Source organism: Bactrocera neohumeralis, chromosome 3, assembly GCF_024586455.1.
Source record: "Bactrocera neohumeralis isolate Rockhampton chromosome 3, APGP_CSIRO_Bneo_wtdbg2-racon-allhic-juicebox.fasta_v2, whole genome shotgun sequence".
NCBI lineage: Eukaryota > Metazoa > Arthropoda > Insecta > Diptera > Tephritidae > Bactrocera > Bactrocera neohumeralis.
The window spans coordinates 72,558,296-72,580,294 of NC_065920.1; the positions used below are offsets into that span (position 1 = coordinate 72,558,296).

General features: G+C 33.3%; 1 protein-coding gene across 1 annotated transcript in view; it reads right to left on the bottom strand.

The window, feature by feature from the left end:
* LOC126752165 (uncharacterized) overlaps nucleotides 1-21,999 on the bottom strand; it is a 565,185-nt gene that overhangs the window by 28,394 nt on the left and 514,792 nt on the right. Inside the window, exons 20-21 of the mRNA XM_050462767.1 lie at nucleotides 13,781-15,192; nucleotides 10,265-10,397 (exon numbers count right to left, since the gene is read on the bottom strand). Of these exons, the coding sequence (XP_050318724.1) occupies nucleotides 10,265-10,397; nucleotides 13,781-15,192 (1,545 nt within the window). The remainder of the gene's footprint in view (nucleotides 1-10,264; nucleotides 10,398-13,780; nucleotides 15,193-21,999) is intronic.

Genomic DNA, 21,999 nt, shown 5'->3' on the forward strand with positions numbered 1-21,999 from the left:
CAGACGCAGGCTAAAGGCTCTTGGATCCATGTTTCCAAATAGGGATTACATCGCTTCGCTAGCACCCAACAGCATATTGGACGTTATCAATATGCTGGGGATAAGTGAGTCTTTGTAATTTAGGAGAGGGCACAATAGACATAAGCTCTATTTAAAGCTATATTTCTCTGAATCTAAGATAATATATAGTTAATCCAAAGTCTACGTTTCTCCAAACAACCCGCTATAACTTTACGAATATACCTATTTACTAGTAAAGAGTTCTGCTAGAACTTCGAAAACACCAAAAAAATAATTAAATTTGATTCCAAAAATTCTTAGTGAAACAAATGCAAATCAGAAATCTCTGTTTTAGCTAAAAAACATAGAAATTCAATTTAAAAGCTACAACTCATTAAAATTCAAACACAACAACAGACAAGCGAGCAAGCAGAAAAAAGTGAAATTTGCACTCATTTGCATTAAGCGTGGAGGTTAAAGGTTATATGTTGAAGTGTGCAAAGAAAGGGAAAAGAGATTAAGTCAGGTGAAATCAGGCAAAACCTGATAATGCGCGACAGACAACTTAACCGAACTCAACTCCACACAATTCAGCGCAGCTGGTTGAGAGAGTCAGCGAAAGAAACGGCGTGGTTATGTGGAAAATATATGAGTGCGGTTGAAATACTAGAAAAAAAAGTGAGCGAATGTATGAAGTGCCATAAATTGAAAAAGGGAAAAGTCGCTAAAGTCTCGTAAGCGCAGACGAAGGGTGCACACTGCAGAGACTCCCCTGGGTGCGAGTACTAGATTATGCTTATATTTAGAGGGAGTGTGCGAGCTTAGCATATGAAATTCCATATGGTAAGTTAGCCGTTGTAATAGTATGCGTGTGAGTCTCTATATGCGTAGGTGTGTCTTCGCGCTTCTATGATCCCAGCGCTAAGTGTGTGAACACGTGGATGAATTCAATTTCAAATTTGATTTTGTGTTCAAATTTAATTTTTTACAGCAAAAGTATGAAATTTTATTGAGTTAGAGGAGGTCGCAACTTCGTTGTTGTGTGTGTATGTGTGCGTTTAACGCGAGTTTATTAACCTTTGCTGCGCGGGTAGCGAAGGCGCTTGAAAAGTTAGCAATAACGCGTGGATAAAATATTTCTTCTTCGCATTATTTATTATTTTTATGCTTTTTTTTTAGTCATACCGACATAATTTAAAGCAACCAATACTAGCGTAACTCATAATCATTGAGTATATAATACTAGAAGGCTCTTTCATAAGCTGCAGTGTATTCTTTGGAGGGCGAATGCCATATAAGAGCTACTTTCGCCAGTTACGGGGTACTCGACTCTGGCTCAAGTGTTTTTTATATGCGTGAGTGATGAAGAATATTAGCAACATAATAAATAATAAATTCTAGGCTTATGCACGTATCTAATATTACACATAATTTTATACCCTGAACAAAGTATTCAGCTTGCCACAGAGTTTGCATTAACCAAAAGGAAATATTGTACACCCAATACCGTAACACCACAGTTTACAGGCGAAGGAAAAACGATATAATAGAAACCGCTTATTATTGAAATAATATGTTTTGGTTATAAAGTGGTTATAAATTGGGCTTATCTCGCAGGGGAAGCTGAACATTTTATGCTACAGATACATACATATGTATGTAATATGATGTAGTGAATTGTAAGCAATAAAAAAATTAATTTCGATTTTGATGATTTTGAATTTAAGGTAAAGATATATAAATGATCAACGTGACGAATTGAGTCGATTTAACATGTCCCTCTGTCTGGATATACAAGAACTAATGCTTCAGTTTTTGAGATATCAATCTGAAACTTTGCACACATCCTTTTCTCTTTAAAAAGGTGCTCATTTAGCGAAACTGGCGATAACGGACCACTATAGCATATAGCTGTCATATACGATAAAATGATCGATTAATATCAAGTCCTGGTACCGAAAGCTATTTTATTCGACGAGATATCTTCCCGAAATTTTGCATAAATTATTGCCTAAAACAATGGTAAAATATCTGAAGAAATTGTTCTGATCGGACCCCTACAGCATATAGCTGCCATACAAACTGAACGACCAAATTCAAGGCCTTGAAGGGAAACCAATTTTATTTAACGAGATATCTTCACGAAATTTTGTACGGAATGTTGTTTGAGAGAACAATGCAATCTCCAAATATATTTTTTTGGATCGGTTGACTATAACATATAGCTACGGTACAAACTGACCGTTCAAAATCAGGTCTTTCTATGAAAAACATTTTTATTTGACAAGATATCATCATAAAATTTAGCATAATTTGTTAACTAAGGAATGGCAATCATATTCGAAGAAATTGTTCAGATCGGACAACTATATCATATAGCTGCCATACAAACTGACTTACCGAAAACAGGATAAATACTTTTTATATGCTTCTATGTTATATAAAAATACAACTGTGAAGGGTATTAGAACTCGGTGCAGCTGAAGTAAAGGTCTCTTCTTGTTTGTTTTTGAAATAATAATTGGTACATGCAGGTAATATTTTCTAGGAATTTCTTCAAAGCAAGACACTTACGAGTGCGTATTAGCTGAATAAGCACTATCTGAAAATAACAATTTTGTCTGAGTGCACTTGCAAGTGCTTTAGATGCGGAGACATAACTCTATATAAATGCATGTGAACTATTTACTCTGAAGAGCACTGTCCTTATTTTCTATTTATTGAATAATTTGCTTATGTTGTGAGAAGCAACTACTATACGACGTGCGAGTATTGAATATACATTCAGTTTAAGTAAATAAGAAGACAAAAAAAGCATCTTCTCCCACATATTTCGATTGCATTATTTTTATGCGGCTGCAATTCGCCTGTAGTTCAGTTGAAATTCTGTCTTGAATATGCTTATTCAAATGTACGCCTAAAGGTATGCTACTTTTCTCAGATACACAATTTATTATTTGAAATTTGCTTGTATGTAGGAAAGTGGTATAAACAAAAATTCTTCAATATATTTTGTAAAAAAAAAATCATTGATATATTTCAGATATCAAAGATTAAAAAAAAATTTTTCTCAAGTCGGATTTGTTTTTCGATAAATTTGTTTTTAAAAAATATTCTCATTAGAGAAATTATCGCTGATAGTATCTCATATTTAGTTCATCACAGTGAAAGTGAAATACAAAATTGTTGTCTATACTAGAATGAAAGGGATCCATGTCGTGAGTACATGTATCAATGCCTATATGGATCATGTAAATATTAAATATAGTTCCAGGAGTACGGTACAATAAGACGTGTTGTGCAGGAAAATATCATTTTATTCGTGACTGAATCAAATCACATAGCAAGCTTATGTGACTTGACTCCCTTAGGCTACTTTCGAGGTACATATCAAGTCAGTGGTCTATACAAATAAAAATTCTAGTCCTCTAAAAGAACCATAATGTATATGAAATGAAGGCAACGGTGTTGGTCGAATATTCTAATCGCATAAAGTTGGATGATTGCTTGCCAGATCTCATTGGAAGATTTTACTTTCCATAAGTAAAGCGGAAAAGTTCGGCTTCAAAGAGAGTGAGGAGAGTGCACAGAGGTGTAAAAAAGAGATTTTGACAGATCTAAGGCGAGATACATTTAAAGATAAAGAAATAATTTTAAATTGGGAATATTTATGACTTTAAGTACCTTAGTTATTCAAGCGATAATAACTGCATTTTCGAGAAATAAAAATTTCAAGCAAATTTCTTGTAGAAAATTTCAAAAAACGCATTAGAAAAACATCTTCAAGAGTTATAATTTCCAAAAAAAAAAAAAAATATCAAGAAAAAAATGGTAAGAAAAATAATTTATAGTAAAATATTTCAAAAAACATAATTGAATGAAAAAATGTCATGAAAAGTGATTTTAAGAAAAAAAATTTCAAGAAAACATATTTCAATAAAAATATCTTCAAGAGTTATAAAAAAATATAATTCCAAAACAATAAAGCTCATGAAAAACAGTTTCAGTAAAAAAAAATGTCAAGAAAAAATATCGCAGAAAAGCGCTACGAGTAAAATTAATGTAAGAAAAAGAATAACAATAAACAAATTACAACAAAAAAATTCTAGAAAAAATCAAAACAAAATTTCAAGAAATTAATGAAAAAATAATAATTTCGAAAAAAAAATAGTTTCGATGAAAAATATCAAAAAAATTGCAACAAAAAATTTAATGAAAAAAATCAAAAGCTTCAAGAAAAAAATTGCAATAGAAGAAATTTCAAGAAAATTTTTAAAGATGGGTAGGTAATTTTGAAGAAAAAATATAACAAGAAATACATATATCCTCCAGAGTATAATTTCAAAAAAATTTATTCCAAGAAAGAAAGTTTCAAGAAAAATTGTATGTAAAAAATTACTTAAAGAGAAAAAAATATCTTCAGGAGTTAAACTTTCAAAAATAAGTTCAAGAAAAATAATTTAAAGAAAACAATTACAAGAAAAAATATTACATGAAAAATATACTCAAGAGTTATAATTTCAAAAAAGTATAGTTAAAGAAAAGCAGTTTCGGAAACAACAATTTCATACAAACTATTTTTTATTAGGAAGAAATATCGCAAAAAAAAGTTACAAGGAAAGAAAGAAAAAAATATCAATAAACAAATTGCAAACAAATTAATTAATTATAATAGATTATAATAGATTATAATTTCGAAAAAAATTATTTCAAGGAAAAAATTGCAAAAAAGAAAAATCAAAAAAAAAAATTCATAAAAAAATTTCATGAGAAAAAAATCAAAAAAATCAAGAAAAAATTGTATAAAAGAAATCTCAAGAAAAATTTGTCAGGGTAGATATGTGAAAAAAAAGTTTCAAGAAAAATAGTTTCAATAATACAAAAGAAATTTTGAGAAAAAAACATCATGATAAATAATCTCAACAAAAATTGCAAGAAAAAAATTTTAAATGAAATAATTTCCAGAAAAAAGAGTTCAAGATAAATAATTAAAAAAAATGTACAATAAATAAAATTTCAAGAAACAAAAATAGCAAGAATAAAATTTTCAAGAAAAAAATTAAAAAATGCATGCTGTCCTTTTGCTACTAACCCCTGGCTCTCTACTTTCACACTTTCCCTTTCAGCTTTTGCGCAGCGAAATGTTATTATTAAAGAGCTTTTTAAATAATTCTTCTTTACAACATTCTCTTTACACTCTTCAATAAAAACTACTTTCTTTGGAATTATAGAAATTTTTCTCCTCTGCTTTCGCATCCCGCCTCGCGTGTCCGTCGCAGCCTTTGAACTTTAGCGCTGCTGCGACAATTACACGTAACTGCGGGCCAGTGATAAGCGCCGGGCACAACAAAATACAAATTGCAAGTGACTGCTGCAACAAATTAAAACCACAAAATAAAAAAATTAAAAAAAAAAAAATTGAAAAAGAAATTATGTGCAAATAAACACAAATAAGGGCGCGGTGTGCGACTGTGGCGCTTTACTACGGTTTAAGTGAGCGTGTGTTACATAATTATGCAGTAAAAGTAATTAAAAGCAGGGAGCGACAAAGCGGCGACACAAAAAGCATGAAACTGCATAAACATAAACGCTGGCGAAAATTAAAAGGACAAACAGATAGAAAGCAAGAAAAAGAAAAAGAGTGTGAGCGGAGAAAATGCTAAAAATAGAATTTATTTGAAAGCGGGAGCACAAGAGGCAAACGCGAAGGAGACAAAAATTAAATGGAAATGAAAGCGCGCAAGAGAAACGTGTTTAAAGTGGCGAGTGGAAAAAATTGTAAAAAGTCACGTGTGAGAAAACGAGCAAACTGACGCATAATTGCAGGCGTACCTTCCACCATACTTACAAACGCGCGCGCACGCATAGACACGCACACAAGCAAAGCGACGTAAAAGTAAGCGAAATTGTTTAGACAGCGCGAGCAGACGCGCGTATTAAAGCACACGTGTAATTTTAACCGCATTTGTTTGGTTATTGCGTGCGTGTGTGTGTGTATGTTTGTGCGTGTGGCCTGCGCTTGCACACATGTTGGCCCTTAAAAGCGCTCGCGGTGATAGCAGTCTTCTTTTTTGCCTTTGTTTTTGTTATGTGCGCGTCTGCTGTGCCTGAGCGTGACATTAAATTGACGACAATTTAACGCAGTACGCAATTTCGCACAGACACTTGAAAATTGTGCGCCCACGCGTGTGAAAATAAAGGCACACACACACACTGGCACGCGGGTACGCGGTGGCATAATTTTCATATACCCTGAAGGATATGTGAAACGCGCAGAAGAAGAGCATATAAATATTTTCGGAAAATTTTCTGAGAAAATGAAACTTTTTTTTATAAAAAAATTATTTAATATAAAAATATTTTGAGTTGACTGGAAGTGGTAAAAAATGAAATATCATAAGTGCAATGAACTGGAAAATCACGGGACTGATTTTACTTTAGGACTTACAATTTTTAAATTTTAATATGTTTGCATATTAACTTGGACAACATTTGTAGGAAGGATGGTTAATACTAAATTAATAGAAAAACTATTAGTTAAAAATTAATCATTTATAAAAGAGACCAAAATTAAATTATGTTAAAATCAAACTAATTATAATTAAAAAATGTAATTAAAACTAATTTTTAAATAAAATCAAAATTGCAATTAAATTAAAATAAAATGTAATAAAGGAAATGGAAGTAAATAAAAAAATTATGTAATATAAAAAAAAAAATTAAATTTAAACTAAACAAATTAAAAATAAAATAAAAGAAAAAAATAAAGTTAAAATTAAAAATGAATTTATTTAAAATTAAATTTAAATTAATATTGAAATTACAATTAGAACTAAAATGAAATAATAATATAATAAAACTAAGTAAAATAAAATCAAAACTATAATTAAATTTGAATATAAAATTAAGATTAAAATTAAAGCTAAAATTAATATTCAATCAATAATTAAAAAAAGTTTGAATTAAAACTAATACAAATTAGGATTTCTATTACAATTAAAAGTGAAAGTAAAACTGAAATTAAAATTAAGATTTAAATTGAAATTACAATTAAACTAAAGTTAAAATGAAAACTATAATCAAAATTAAAACTATAATAAAATTAAAATCAAAAAATAAAAAAAATAAAACTAAAATTAAATAAATTTTAAATGAAACTTGAAATTAAAGTTTAAATTAAAATAAGAACTAAAATTAGTATTACAAACACAATAAAATAAATTAAAATTGAAATTGAAATTAAAACTTAATATATGAATTATAATTAAAAAAAGTGAAATGCAAATAAAATTTTGAATGAAAGCTAAATTAAAACCAAAGTTAAAGTTAAAATTAATACTAATTAATATTTCTGTTACAATTAAAAATGAAAGTAAAATGAAATTAAAATAAAATGTAAAACTACAATTAAAATTAAAAATAAATTGAAAATTAAAATAAGAATTAAAATTAAGATTGAAGTTAAAACTAAAATAACAATAAAAATAAAAATAAAATTTAAATCAAAACTAAAAATGAAAAACTTAATTCAAAATTAAATTAAATAATATTCGAATTAAAGCTTAAAATGAAATTACAACTAAAATTAACATTAAAAATACAATGAAAAGTAAGTCTTAATTAAAATGAAATTTTATAAAATTATAATTATAAATAATTGAATAAAACTATTTATAATTAGTTGAAATTAAAAATTATATATGAAATCGAAATTAAGGTTAAAATTAAAATAAAAACAAAAAAAATAAAATTAATGAAACTGAAAACAAATTACATTGAAGTGAAAATTAAAAAAAATAAATTAAACTTAAAATTTTAATTGAAGTTGAAAATAAAACTAAACTAAAAAAAAAAATTAAAACTAAAACTAAAAACAAATTAAATAAAGTAAAGTTAAATAAATTTAAATTAAAAGATATTAAAATTAAAATCAAAATTAAAGGTAGAATAAAAATTAGTAAATAAAATCATTTCAAAAATAAATATATTAAATTAAAAACGAAAAAATATCATATACCTATACATAAATAAAAAAAATAAAATAAATAATTTCAATTGAGTGGAAAAAATTAAATACAGCGAGTTATATATTTTTGGAGAAATGGGCGATTTTAAATTAAATTATAAATTCTTGATAAACAAGAAATATTTAATGAAAATTTTTCTCAAAATTAAAAACAAAGCTTGTTAACCGTATTTGGACCAAACTGGACTGGACCAAATATAAATAATAAAAATATATGCATTAATAAAAGTATCAAGACACTTTATCAAACAAAATTAATTAGAATCATTTGTGATTTAATGAGAGTAATTATACCAATTAAATTAGTTTTAAATTAAAATCGCTAGGTTAAATTAAAAAAATTAAAAAAAAAATAAATAAATTAATTTAATCAAGTTTTATGTAAATTTATTTTCAATTTATTTAATTTCTTTTAGTTTGCCACACTCTTAAACTTTTCCACGCTTATAAACTGAAAATGAAAAGTATCGTAAAGGGTATAAGTATATATTTTGATTGCGTTTTTTACAACTTGCATTTTGTGTTTTTTTTGTTTGCTATTTTCGTCATGGGCTTGGCTTCTGCGTGAATGCCATGTGACAGCCGCAAAATATTTGTGCAGAAAAATTGTACAAAAGCCGCAATCTAACGAAAACAGTATTAAATGAAATTGGTGTATGAATTTTCTGGGATAAGGTTGCTTTTTGCAAATTATTATACAAGCAGATAAAAATTTGAGTGAAATTCGTTGCGTGTGTAGTCTTAGACTTTTCATTAAAGTAAGGGCTATTTTCATTAAAGTAAAATAGCGGAAATATGAGAGAAGGGTTCGCTAATATATAAGAGTGTGACAAAAAGTTCAAGGAAAGGCTCTTGATGAAACTTTTTGTCTTTTTATGCAGACGGACATGACAAAATCGACTACGCTTGGCAAGGTGATCACATATTTGTACTCTTTAGGATATCCGACGTTTCTGGGTATTACAAATTTCGTGGAGAACCAAATATAGCTTGTTCAGGCTATTATAAAATAGAAGAACTCTAAGAACCTCATATCATTCATTAGGCAGCATTTCTTACATTTTTTTGGAACCACATCTACCCGTTTTTTTAGTTTCATGGAAAAAGTGCTTCAGTCTGGTGCATAATATGCTTTTACTTAAAAGTAAAATTTTAATTAAATTGTTAGAAGTGTTTAATAATATATATATGCAAATACAAAGTACTGCAAATACAAGAGCCTGCAATAGTAATTGCATATATCTGTATGTGTGTATTAGCAGCATTTTGGTTCCGCCTTATCTTCACTTCGCTTTCAATGAGGCCTTCAAATGACATATTTGCGGCGAATTGATTTAATTTGCATGCAAATTCCAATTATACTGAAATAGTAATAGATGTGATACCGAAAAGTGCGTCATGGCGTGTACGTAACCTCACCGTTGGAGAGAGGGACAAAAAGTATGGCATGGCGTGTATGTAACCTTACTGCCGGAGTGAGTGCTGAAAGTGTATGGCATGGCATATACGTAACATCTCGGCTGGAATGAGTGCTGAAAGTATGATATGGCGTATACGTAACCTGAGTGTTGGAGTGAGTGTAAAAGTGTATGGCATGGCGTATACGTAAACTCTCGGCAGGAATGAGTGGTGAAAGTGCGGTATGGCGTTACGCAACCTTACGGTCGGAGTGGATGCTTGTATGCAAATATGTGATAAGCATATGTATATATTTAAGTATTTTCATGAAAATGTTACAAATTCAGCAAATATTTAAACAAATTTGCATTAGCAGCTGGGCAAATAAAAACATATTCACACATACATATGTATGTATGTACATATATATATATGTAAGTGCTAGGGTAATAAATTTACATATGTAAGTATAAGTATCCCTGTTTGGTATGCTCAATATGTACTACTCAAATATTATACCAATTTTTTTTATAAAAAATAAATTTTTTTGAATTTTTCTATTTTTTTTCTTTATAAAAAAATATGTATATTTTTTGAATGCCTGCTTGAAATTATTTTTTTTTATCTTTTTTTCTCTAATATAAAATTATATATGTATGTATATAAATTTTTTTTATAAAAATTATATATATTATTTTTATATTCCTGCTAGAAATTATTTGCATTTCCGTGAATTTCATAAATATAGATATTACAATTTCATATATAAAATATGTATTTTTTTATATACATACATACATACATACATATATGTATGTATTAGCGCTCATTTGTACTCACCAACAATACGCAAGATATGCCAAACGGATAGGACCACCATGAATTTTGTGTTGAATTTACATATGCTATGAATAATGCATCCGTTGATAATTTCATTAACAGCAAACAACCGGTGCGGTAAATTAGGCCAATGCTGAAATCAGAAACCAAAATAAGGACTATAATAAACGCAAGCGAATATCTAAATAGGCGAAACAAATACATGAAAATAGTAACGCCAACAACACACACTTGCTTATACCTCCACATACATATGTACATAGTATACATCATATATACATATAAACACATGTACATCATAATATACTTAACATTATTAAATGCCAATGGTTGTAGTAAATGCAAATATAAATTATAGCGTGGCGATTAAAACAATATTGTAATGCAATTAAGTTCAACCGTACATTGTTGTTAGTTATTATTATTACTCGCATTTACTGAGCTCATTGTAGTGTAGTGTTGCGTGGAGTAAATAAAGCTAGCCGCTGGTTAGTTGTAATAACGTAAATATATTAGCGTATCATTTAGTAATATGCGATATCAAATTACTACGCAACTGTGCACTTCTGCTTGAGTGGCAGTTATTTGTGTGTCACAAAGTGGCTGTTGGAGTCATAATTAACGTAAATTCGAGTGCACTATACGTATATTTAAAAACTCGTTTAACACAATTTTATTTAATTTATATGTATAAGCAGCAACACTTTAATAAATTGAAACTGGTTTACTTATCACTAAAAGCGGTGGTGTCAATTTTTGGTGAAAAGATATTAAAATTTTACACTTTGAGCACTTATGTATGTATAAGTCTTATATTTGAAGTCTTTGAAGCGAGTGAAAATTCGAGCTTATGCACAATTTTGGTGTTTTCTTAAAACTTATTAGAAATATCTTTTAACTCGTGTTTGATGAATATAATTGAGGCTTAGAGCTTAAAAACTCAGTTATCATAAACTCGAGTTTATGGACAATTTTGGTGTTTAATATTAAATACTACTAATTAGCACTGAGTTTATGCATAACATTGATGCTTGGAGCCTAAAAGATCAGTAGAAAGTTATCATAAGTTCGAGTTAATGAACAATTTTGCTTTATGATATTGAAAACTATCAACTGATGCTTAGATTTTATAAAAACTCATTTACTCATTTTATAAATGTATATATAAATAAACAGTTTATAAATACTGTGTTTATTATATAGTTGTAACAATTTTGGTGTTAAGCATTAAAAACTACTGAAAAATATTGAGTTTATAACATACGTATGTTGATGCTTAGAGCTCTCTTAGAACTCGGTAAATACGCTTCTTCCGGTTGAGCTATATGAAGGTTACTAGGAAGTCGTAAGGCTCATAAGGGAAGGGTTAATCCACTTTTTCCTTTGAGAAATCTTTTCATGAAAGAAGTGCTCACGAAAATTTGAGTTAGATCAATAAATATATATTTGAGTTTATTGTATCAAATTGTAAGCATCGAATTCGAGTCTTACAATTTTGGTGTTGAGAATTAAAATTAATGATAAATACTATACGTTTATAAACATATGTATTATATTATATAAAAGCAACACTTCAAAAAATCGTCAGAAATTTTACTTATACAAAAGTCTTTTCTTAAACTCGTCTTAAAGTCTGGTTTTTAGCTATGTATAAGTCTTAGTTTGGCAGGCCAGTGAAAAATATATGCCAATTTTGGTGTTTTAGTGTTTGATGAATATAATGAGCAGAGTTTCGTTTTGGATGTTAACAGACTCTGTGGTGTCACTATCGATACCTCTTCCAATGCAAGACTTATTTTTAGTGTTCATGAAAAACAATCTTAATTTGCAACACTATTTCAAAATTTGCCCTTCTTGATAAAATAGTTGCTTGCTTCAATCTCATCAGCTGTTGAGAGTAAAATGTAGAGTCAATCGTTCGACAAGGCTGAAGCAGCTCGTAGTGGATGATTCTTTTCCAAACCCACCAAACACTCAGCATAACGTTTCGAGGCGTCAATCCTGGCTTTGCGACCATTTGTTGAGCTTCACTACGCTTGCACTATTATCTTTTTCGCACATTATTGTCGTATTTGATCCACTTTTTGTCTCCTGTTACCATTCGCTTCAGAAATGTTTTGAACTCATTTCGTTTCAGCAAAGAATCGCAAATGTTAATTCGGTCCACTAAATTTTTCACAGATAATTCATGTGGTACCCAGTCTTCGAGTTCCATTTTGTAGCCAGCGTTAAATGGTTCAAAACATGATTAATGTTAAGTTCCTTGGCGTTCTCATGGCTGCTTATGTGATGGTCCTGGTCAATCTTTTCCATAATTTCATGGACTTTTTCAACGATAGGTTGACCAGAGCGAGGGATATCTTTCACAACGAAATTTTCAGAACGGAAGTGTTGTTGTGCCACACGAACTGATACATTATGGTCTCCGTAAACTGCACAAATTTTATTGGTGGCTTGCGTGGCCTTCATCCTTTTCTATAAAAAATTTCAAAATAATGCGAGTTTCTTCACTCATTTTCACTCACTTTTGAACAGCTGCAACTTTTTTTTCAACATCCTCGAAATATTTTTTTTATTTCCAAATGAAGCTTAAAATCACACATTTCTAACACTATAAGATATGCATATGATATAACACAATGTGATTTGTAGCACTGGAGATATACGACTGCAACGACATCTATTGAAAAAATACGAAAATACTTTTTCGACTACCCAATATAAATTTCTGTAATTTAAATAAAACGCCAATGCCTTCAGTATTATGCTCTTTAATATGATTTTTCATTTTGAAGGTAAAGATTGTTGCCAAACACAAGAAGAGCTTTCAAAAGCTTTGGTAGTCACTCAAGCAGCCACTTCAAAATGTTTAACAGCGGCTGGATTTCTTTGAAAGCAAGTAAATGCGGTTTGAGGTAGTGATTTGAAGCTAAGAAACGTTAAAAGATAATTTCGAATGTGGGAAAAGCTGCTTGAACGGTATTAACAAATATGAATTCATTACTACAATCTCAAACCCAAAAAAATATACGGGAAACCTGAAAATCAACCGAATCAGCAGCAAAGATGAATAATTTTGAAGCCAGTGTTCTATCTTTGGTTGGAACAGTAGGGCGAGCTTAGTGACTAATGCCCACAGCATACTGAAATTAAGGAAAGAGCAATGCTCCAGCCTGCTTCTCAATCGATAAATAGCCTCACCATATTACGACTTCAAATAAGACTTACTAAATAAAAGAAAATTTTTTTATTAAATTTTATAAAATCTAACAAATTTAAACTAACGATTCAAGAATAAATCGATTGGGAACTAACTGAGTTCAAGCAACTGAAAACCACTTTTCATCCACTTGCGCAAACCAGAAGTTAAAATGAAAAATGTCTCAATTGCAATGCACTAGCATACCTTCAACAGGGAAATAAATAAAAAATAAAATAAAAAATAAAATAAAAGAAAAATAAATAAGTCAACACTTCGTGCACACTTGCGGTTGAAGAAACTGGCAACTGACTTACCGTCTACGCATGGCCACATTGAACTTATCCTGCGGATGCGCGTGAATATTTCGATTTTTATGCCACAGCCATAAAAGTTTCTTGATTAAAATGACGAAGAGCGCAAAAAAGAGCAAAACGAAGAGTAAATCGACGCAAATAAATATGATGAAACTGAGTGATGGCACGCTACTGGCGTCGCCCGTGAATTGTGACTCCAGCTCCGCGGCGTCTGAGTCGGTGTAAGCCGCGTAGTCACCGTGATAGGCAGCAGCGGTGGCGGAAGCGGAGATGGCTGCCGGTTGGAAGTTGTTATGCCAGCCGGCAACGGAGAAGGTCGTCGATGTGGAGGCAGTCGATGCTGAGGTGCTCGCGGAAGACGCTGCAGTGGTGACGTTGTTGTTGTTGTTGTTGGCGCTGTTCGTGCTGGTGGCAGTAACAGCGCTAGCAGTTGTTAATATTCCGGTGGCGGCGGTTGTAATTTCAGCAGCTGTGACCGATGCCAGCTCCAAGATGCTGTCGCTTGTTGTGCTCGCCAACACGCTGTACACATCATTGCTTTGGTTGCTGACGTGACTCGGTTCAACCTTCAGACTTAGCGATGATGCCGGTGATGGTGTGGGTGCCATATGCGCCACTAAGTAATCACTTCCGCCACTATATCCGCCACCGTACGCATGCGACAAACCATGTGGCATACCAAACATAGCGCCGGACATTGCTGCGCTTGTTGCTGTTGTTGTTGCCGCTCCAGCAGTTGTATTGCTCATCACTTCGAGCCACCAATTGCGTGGCCATTTGCCAATAATGCTGCATATCAGCGGCACAGCGATGGCATAGAGCAACGGCGGCAGCCAACTAATGCCGATGACGGCGCGTACGCTCACCGGAAAATAGAGCTCTTGTACCAGCGCCACAGAGCGTGCAGTTGCCGCGCCTGACACACTGCCCGCGCGCCGACCGCTGGCGGTGGCAATGCTGTCGCTAGCAATGCTATTGTCATTGCTGCCACCAAGGGCGAAGCTGCCGCCGACATTGACGCCCACACTGGTGTTGTTGCTGTTGCTGCTGATTTGCGTAATGTTTGTGGTGGCGCTCAAGCTGTGCGCGTCGATGGTGGTTGCGGGGGAGGCGGCTGCCATAGGCGCGCTACTGCCATTGTCATTGCCACTTGTGGAGTTATGCCGCATATTCAAGTCGTGTTGCAGTTTATGATGGGTTTGTTGTTGTTGTTTATGTTGATTCCTTTGTTGTTGTTCCTTTTTTATTGTCGTTGCACGTGCACTTGCGGCTGTTGCCGTTGACATTTTATTGATATGCAACATTTTTTTCGGCACTAGTTCGGAGTTAACAACCAAGGCAATCGCAATCGTGGTTGAGACGCCGAGCAGCAGCAGTGAGGCGAGCGATGAGTTGACAACTGCCTGCCAATTCTGAAATGAGAAAAGTTAGAAGCGGACAAATGAGAAATTTTATCGGTAGAGTTGAGAGAAGATAACTGTATGTGTCAGTTGCAATTTAAGTTAGTTTCTAAGAGATATAGGGTGTTCTTGTTTAGTAGTTAGCACGACTGGTTAGTATCCGCTTTGTTGATATTTTACACTTCGAATATACTAACGAATGTATTCCACTCATCATTTTAACAGTTCTAATCACGAAGGAAGAAGGACAACTCGCGTTATGGAAGAGGAACGGAATAGAAATATACATATTCACAAGGCAACAGGCGAGGAAGGAAATACATGAACTCTGGCCTGATTGAACAAGAGAGCGCAAGGGAAGAACCTTAATCATTGAAAGTTGCAGAGATGTGATACAGTAGAAAACACGGCGAGGGGAACAATAACTTAACAGAGATACTCTCCGATTTAACGCATATACTCTTCGTTCTCGGCTATTTCCGAAAATATCTGTAAAATAGAGGTAAATGCAGAAAATTACGACACAAACCACAACCTTTTTCAGTGTCTTCGACGGGAAGACAACTCAATATTAAAAATTTAGTGGAAATAATTATTCTATGACCCCGATAATTCGATCCATTAGAAGAAAAGCAAAAAATATGTATGCGTCCAAGAATATCGTAGGCATCTCCGGCCGCTGGGAAGGTAGAAATTGACTTGGAATATGTTCATTGTGGAATCCTTGCTCTGAAGTAATACGAATGTGGTCCTGGGGTAAGACAAAATATCTATTGAAGAGTTGCCGATCGACTTCCTCAAGCAATAACGCTTCGCTCTATACGTTCTTGAAAAGTTCCAAGAAAATTCGACGTTTTCCTAGCATATTTTGGTCAGCGACATTTGGTTTCAACAAATCGGCGCCGCTACCCACACATCGCATCAATCAATGAATTCATTGAGAGAACACTTTGGTGAGCTGATAATTTCACGTTTTGGGTTGGTCAATAGGCCACCAAGATCATGTCACATCACACCGTTAGTTTTTTTCCTGTGAGGATATGTAAAATCTAAAGTCCATGCGGACAATCCAGCTTCGACTCAGGCCTTAGAGCAAAACATCACGCGTGTCATTCGCCTTTTACCAGTCGAAATGCTCAAACGTGTCATCGAAAATTGGACTCAACCTATGTACCATCTGAGACGTAGCCGTGGCCAATATTTAAAAGAGATAATCTCAAAAACTAAATGACGAAGAATGTTCCTTCGAATGATAATAAACATTCTCCATTAAATTTTAAGTTTCTGTGCTTTTTCTATTACAAAGTTGGGAACCTCGAAATGGTTCAGCCTTTATACATACTTTTTAGGCTCAAACTAAACATTTCGATTAAGTGAACTTTATTTTAAACTTGTTTTGTTCCAACGAATATAAGAGAGCTCGAAACTCCAAACCAATCTCGAAGTAACCTCATTAATATTGGTTATTAGTGTTCATTTCGAATATCTAGTCTTTAGTCTTGAGCTGTTTAGTCCAAATGGTTGAAATCCACATCGACGTATTTTTCTGACTCCAATCATTTTTTTTTTGGATTTTTCAAATTTTTTACTCGAATCAATTACAAAGAGTTTTTATATTATTATCCATAGTTATAATTCTGATTGCTTATGGATAAACAGTCAAAACTATTGATTAATCTTAAATTAATTGCCAGGCCAAAATCGACTTTGTCCTCTCATTAGTTTACTAAGATAACGAAAGCTCTGAGAGCTTAATACGAAAGCTCATTCGTAGAGAATCTCTCTTCTCTAAAGAAATGCTACTTTAGCGTGCAGAAGCTCAAAGAAGAGATAAAGGAAAAAAAATTCTTTGAGGTGTGTGAAAACCACTGAGGACAGTTCTAAGGAGTACGGTTCGGACTTGAAAGGTCCTGGACTTTTACTGGTTACATGAATAATTCTTTTCCAATAGCGAGCGCGCCTTAAAAGACATATAAACAATTTTTTTTTGAACTTTAATACAGGGGTGCTTGCCAGTCTAAGCTCGAAGACGAGAGATATGAAAGCTTATGAAAGATATGTACAAGATGTAAGCTCTTTAACAAAGCATTAAGTAGTTGTGATATCTCAGGATTCTTCTGCGAATTTTCGGTTCTGCGATAGGAAACTCCAGAACACCTGCTAATTAGCTGCATAGCAGTCTGTAGACGTAGGATAACAGCCCTTGGATCCATGTTTTCAAATAGGGATCACATCGCCTCCCTAGTCCCTAGACGTATATTGGAATTTATCAATATGCTGGAGCTAGGTGGCGCTTTGTGACTTAAGAGAGGGCACAATAGACCTAAGATAGATGTCTACAAAAGCTTATGAAAGCTCATAATTATTTCTCTAACCTGGTAAGTTCTTAAGAAGCTACTACCCCATAATATCAATTCTTTGCGAGTCTGGTAATGACTTCAAACATTTATAGGAAATACTGTATGTAATTCTTTTTAATCCTACTTTTCTGGAGTGAAAAGTTTCTAAAAATCCTAGCTATCTCTAATAAAAACACACACGAATGGATTAGAACTTATTTCCTTATCGAGAATATTTAAATCGAATATACTTTTCAAAAGCCTGCCTCAACTCTTAAAATATTTTCTTATTCTAAACAAATGGCCGCAAATTATGTGCCACATAAAGAGTACCGCGAGCGCCACCCAAAAAAAGCTCCTCTGCTTAGTTCGCCTAGCTGGTTAATGCCTTTAAGACATGCCAACGTTGACACAAAGCCACACAATGGAAGTAATGTGCCAGCAATGATATTTGATGTATTAAATAGGCTAAATGCAGGGGACTGTAATAAATTACGACTGCGTTGCCAACTGTAAAAGTAAGACCGCCAAACGGGCCAAAAAGGCGAAAGCAAATGCTAAGAAAGTCGTTTGCAGCCTGCGTTGCGGCGGATGTTAGTGGCAGCAAGGGATTTAATTAAATACGGAAATGGTAACCGACAAACGACAAATAAAGCATACGGAAATTATACAGACATAAATATGCATGAATTCGTGCGGATGTGTGGGCATGATTTCGGTAACTTTTTATGCAAAACTTCCGAGGAATTTTATTATCAAAGCAGTGACAGGCACATTTGGGTTGTGTGCACACTCGGATTGAGTATTTGGCAAGGAAAATAATGGAATATAAAATTTGTATAACTTTTTAAGCATATAATCGAGGAGCTTCTTATGTTTTTGCAATAATGTGTGTATGTGTGTTTAAGTACAATTTGTAAATTAGTAGGAATGATTATTGTGAACATAACTCATTTGTAATTTTTTGATTGTGTAATAATATGGGTTTAATGAGTTGAGACACCTTTGGGATTCACTGTTGTTTAGTTGATAAGTGAGGAAGGAATTGGCATGACTTATGAAACATTAATCTTTTATGAGCATAAGGATTAATTAGAAAGAAATCATTAATCTTTTTACAAAAAAGGGATTTGCAATCCCATACGTTAAAATTGATTGTAATCTATGGGCCCTTAGCTGCCATGTTAGTAGATTATAATGGATCATATTACTCGTTATATACGCTGCGATTTGAATGGACTGGATCAGAGTGGAATAGTTTCTTTGGAAGTTGAAACAGCTGGAATGCAGTAAAATATTTTTCAAAGGATACTTTGGAGTCGTAAAGACTTTCAGCAAACTTTCCTTACTACCAAATATATGATGTTGGTAGGTGAAGTAGGTAAGTAACTAACAAAGTAAGGCAAATTGCAGAGCAATCTTAAAATATATAATCAGCGTTGATATCCAGGCAATTTGTTCCAAGTGACCTTTAGGTAGCCAAAGAACATCCGTTTGAAGGCGAGCTAAAGTGAGAAGGCGAAACATACCCTCTCCAGGGTGCAGCGCGGGGCTTAGGGTCCGCCGCTTAAAAAACCTTACTAATGGCAAGGATACAACAGCTTCGGATAAGTGAGGCTTATGACTAGTGCAAATAAAATTGTATTATTCGCTGGTAAGTTTGCATCGACTTAGGAGCCTTCAAGCCGATAATGAAGATTTTTTAAAAGAAAATGAGTTTTTTTGGTTCCGTCCGGATAAACTTTGTTTGTAACTGTAACTGTCAAATATTAGAAGAGGTTACATGCCCTGGCTGAACTGGGAAATAATTACTCTTAAACGGCTTTTTCTGATACAGTTAGATCTCATGTATCGACAAAGAACCTTGAAAGCATCTATTTTGCCGATTTATTTAAATTCCAGCTACGTCGACTTGAGGTGAGTTCCCAACCCTTTCAGCTTTGATCTTCTGAAGATGGAACAATGAAATGGGAAAAGATAAAATTATTCTACTTCGAGTTTTTTGAAAACTGACATCTGGTAAGACTTAATGATTACTTAATTGAACAATGATGGATTAAGACCCTTTCAAATAGGTGAAGTCTGCTGGGGCCGATGCTATGCTAGATATGCGTCGAAAGTTTTCGAAACAATTTTGACCATAAACAAATTGTAATGCGATTTGCAGAAATTTTAAATTATAGCAAATTTTTTTATGGAAAGGGCGTTCGTTCTTCGATCATAGGCAACATAAATATCGTCCGAGCAACAATCTCAAAAGCCAACAGTCCTTTGCAACCAGCATTAAATTAAGACTTAGTTAACTCTCCATGAGTGACAAATATCATTTTTTATTTGAAAGAGTTTCTCCTATTCTCCTGGCAATATTGTCGCCCTTATTATTTCATATCAACCTGAACTTCTTCAGCTAAACTTTTTATGTCGTCGAGGGTTGAACACAGACGGTAAGCTTGAAAAATCCGCGAATTAACACGTTGAAAAGTATGAGTCTTAATCGCAAAGATTGTCATTCGTTTATATTACTTATTCAATTTTACGTACGCAGCAAATGATAAACACAGCTTCGCAGACTTAAGGCTTAAGCTCGAGCACGTGGAAGGTGTAGCGCGTGAAATCGTAATGAAATCCTGCGCGGCACTGCACCTCTATGATGGAGTGCAGAAGTATGTATGAAGTATGGGGTGTCAGCTTAGGAGCTTTGGCTACAGAAAAATTTTAATTTTCATAACATTATTGTTGTTGCTATAGTTAGCAAGTACAGTACTACGTTTGCTTTGAGGTAGCAAACGGCAAACAGTTGCGCGTCTTGTTTGTTGTATTGTTGTTTATTTGATATGAATTTATGAATTTTCATTTGTGTGTTACTTTGTTGACGTGAAGTGATAAGCTAAAATACTTTTGCATTTTCCACTAAAAGAAACTTGAAATCTTTTTAACTTTTTAGTCGAGTTTACGAGTATAGTATTTACAAAGTAAAGATCAACAACTTTGCCAAAGTTATAAGTTGATGTCTTGTGTTTTTGTTGAGGGTGTTTTGAGTGGCCATGAAAATGAAAGGGAGTAGGGTGACAAAACAATTGCCGCAAAGTTGTGAATATGAAGCTTTGGGTGGAAATTTGAAACGCGAGAAAATACTGTGTTAGTATTTTTGATAGTGGGATTCTTGAAAAGTTAGTTTCGAGGAAATATTCCCATTATTACATAAATTTAAATGAAATTTGTTAAGTTAAGCAGATGCAATTCATTGGCTCTCACTTTGTCAATAATGATTTATTCCTACAGATCTTAAATGTAGAGGAAGGAAAAATTTATGAAAACTAGGTAGACATCATAAGCAGTCTTCGCATGGAGTATAGATTGTTAAGCCCCATAAGGAAGCTTTTTTAGAGATTCCGTTTGCGAGATATAATTCAAAAGCTCACAATTTGTCGCCCAGATCACAATGTTCTCAAAGAAGCACTATGTTTGTAGATTTTGTCTGTATGATATACTTCGTTAAAGCTTTAGTTATCGCGCAAAGTTTTGTTACAAAGATTTTTGTGCTTTTCTGCTTGTGAGATATCATGCGAAAGCTCACTATTTATCGCCCAGATCACAATGTTCCATATGAAAGTTAACTATTTTAGAGATTCTGCAAATCTGATGTTCTCCGAAATCCCGCTGATTGTCGCGCAGAGTATAAATTGTTAATCTAAATGAAAAAGCCTTTAAAGAGCTTTCGTCCGCGAGATATCTCTCGAAAGCTCGCTAGTTATCTCTTAAAGTAGACACTTTTAGGATTCTTGTGAAAGATTTTCTAAATACCGAGCGCTGACTAAGGAAGCGAGACGCATTTGCAAAAAAAAAAACGAGAGGGGCAGAATTGCGTGAGTATGAAGACCTTGACAAGCTGGCCGACAGGGGTAATGTTCGAAAATTCTCCGAAAGATGCAGCGACTATCAAAAGGTTTCAAGATCGGAGCATATTCTAGGATAACCCTCAGGGGTGATGTGTTGAGCATACTAAAATTATAGAGGAAACACTTCTTCAGTCTGCTGAATGGCAGTGAAAGCATAACATCAGGAGATGTCGAACCCGATTGCCCAATCGATGTAGCAGACGTTCAATTTCCCGACCATTAAGAAGTTCGAATACCAATTGCCCGTAAGAAGAAAAACAAAGCGTCGAGGGCCGATGGATAGTCGGCCGAGCTATTCAAATACGGCGGCGAAGAACTGATAAGGAGCATACTTCTCAGCTTCTTTGTAGAATTTGGTAGGATGAAAGCATGCCCAACGATTGGAATTTAATTGTGCTCTGCCCAATCCACAAAAAAGGAGTCCCCCCACAATCTGCGCCAACCTCCTTGGGATAAGCCTACACAACATCGCATATAAGGTTCTATCGAGCGTATTGTATGAAAAATTAAGGCTCATCGTCAACGAACTAATTGGACCTTATCAGTGTGGCCTTAGGCCTAGAAAATTAACAACTGACCAG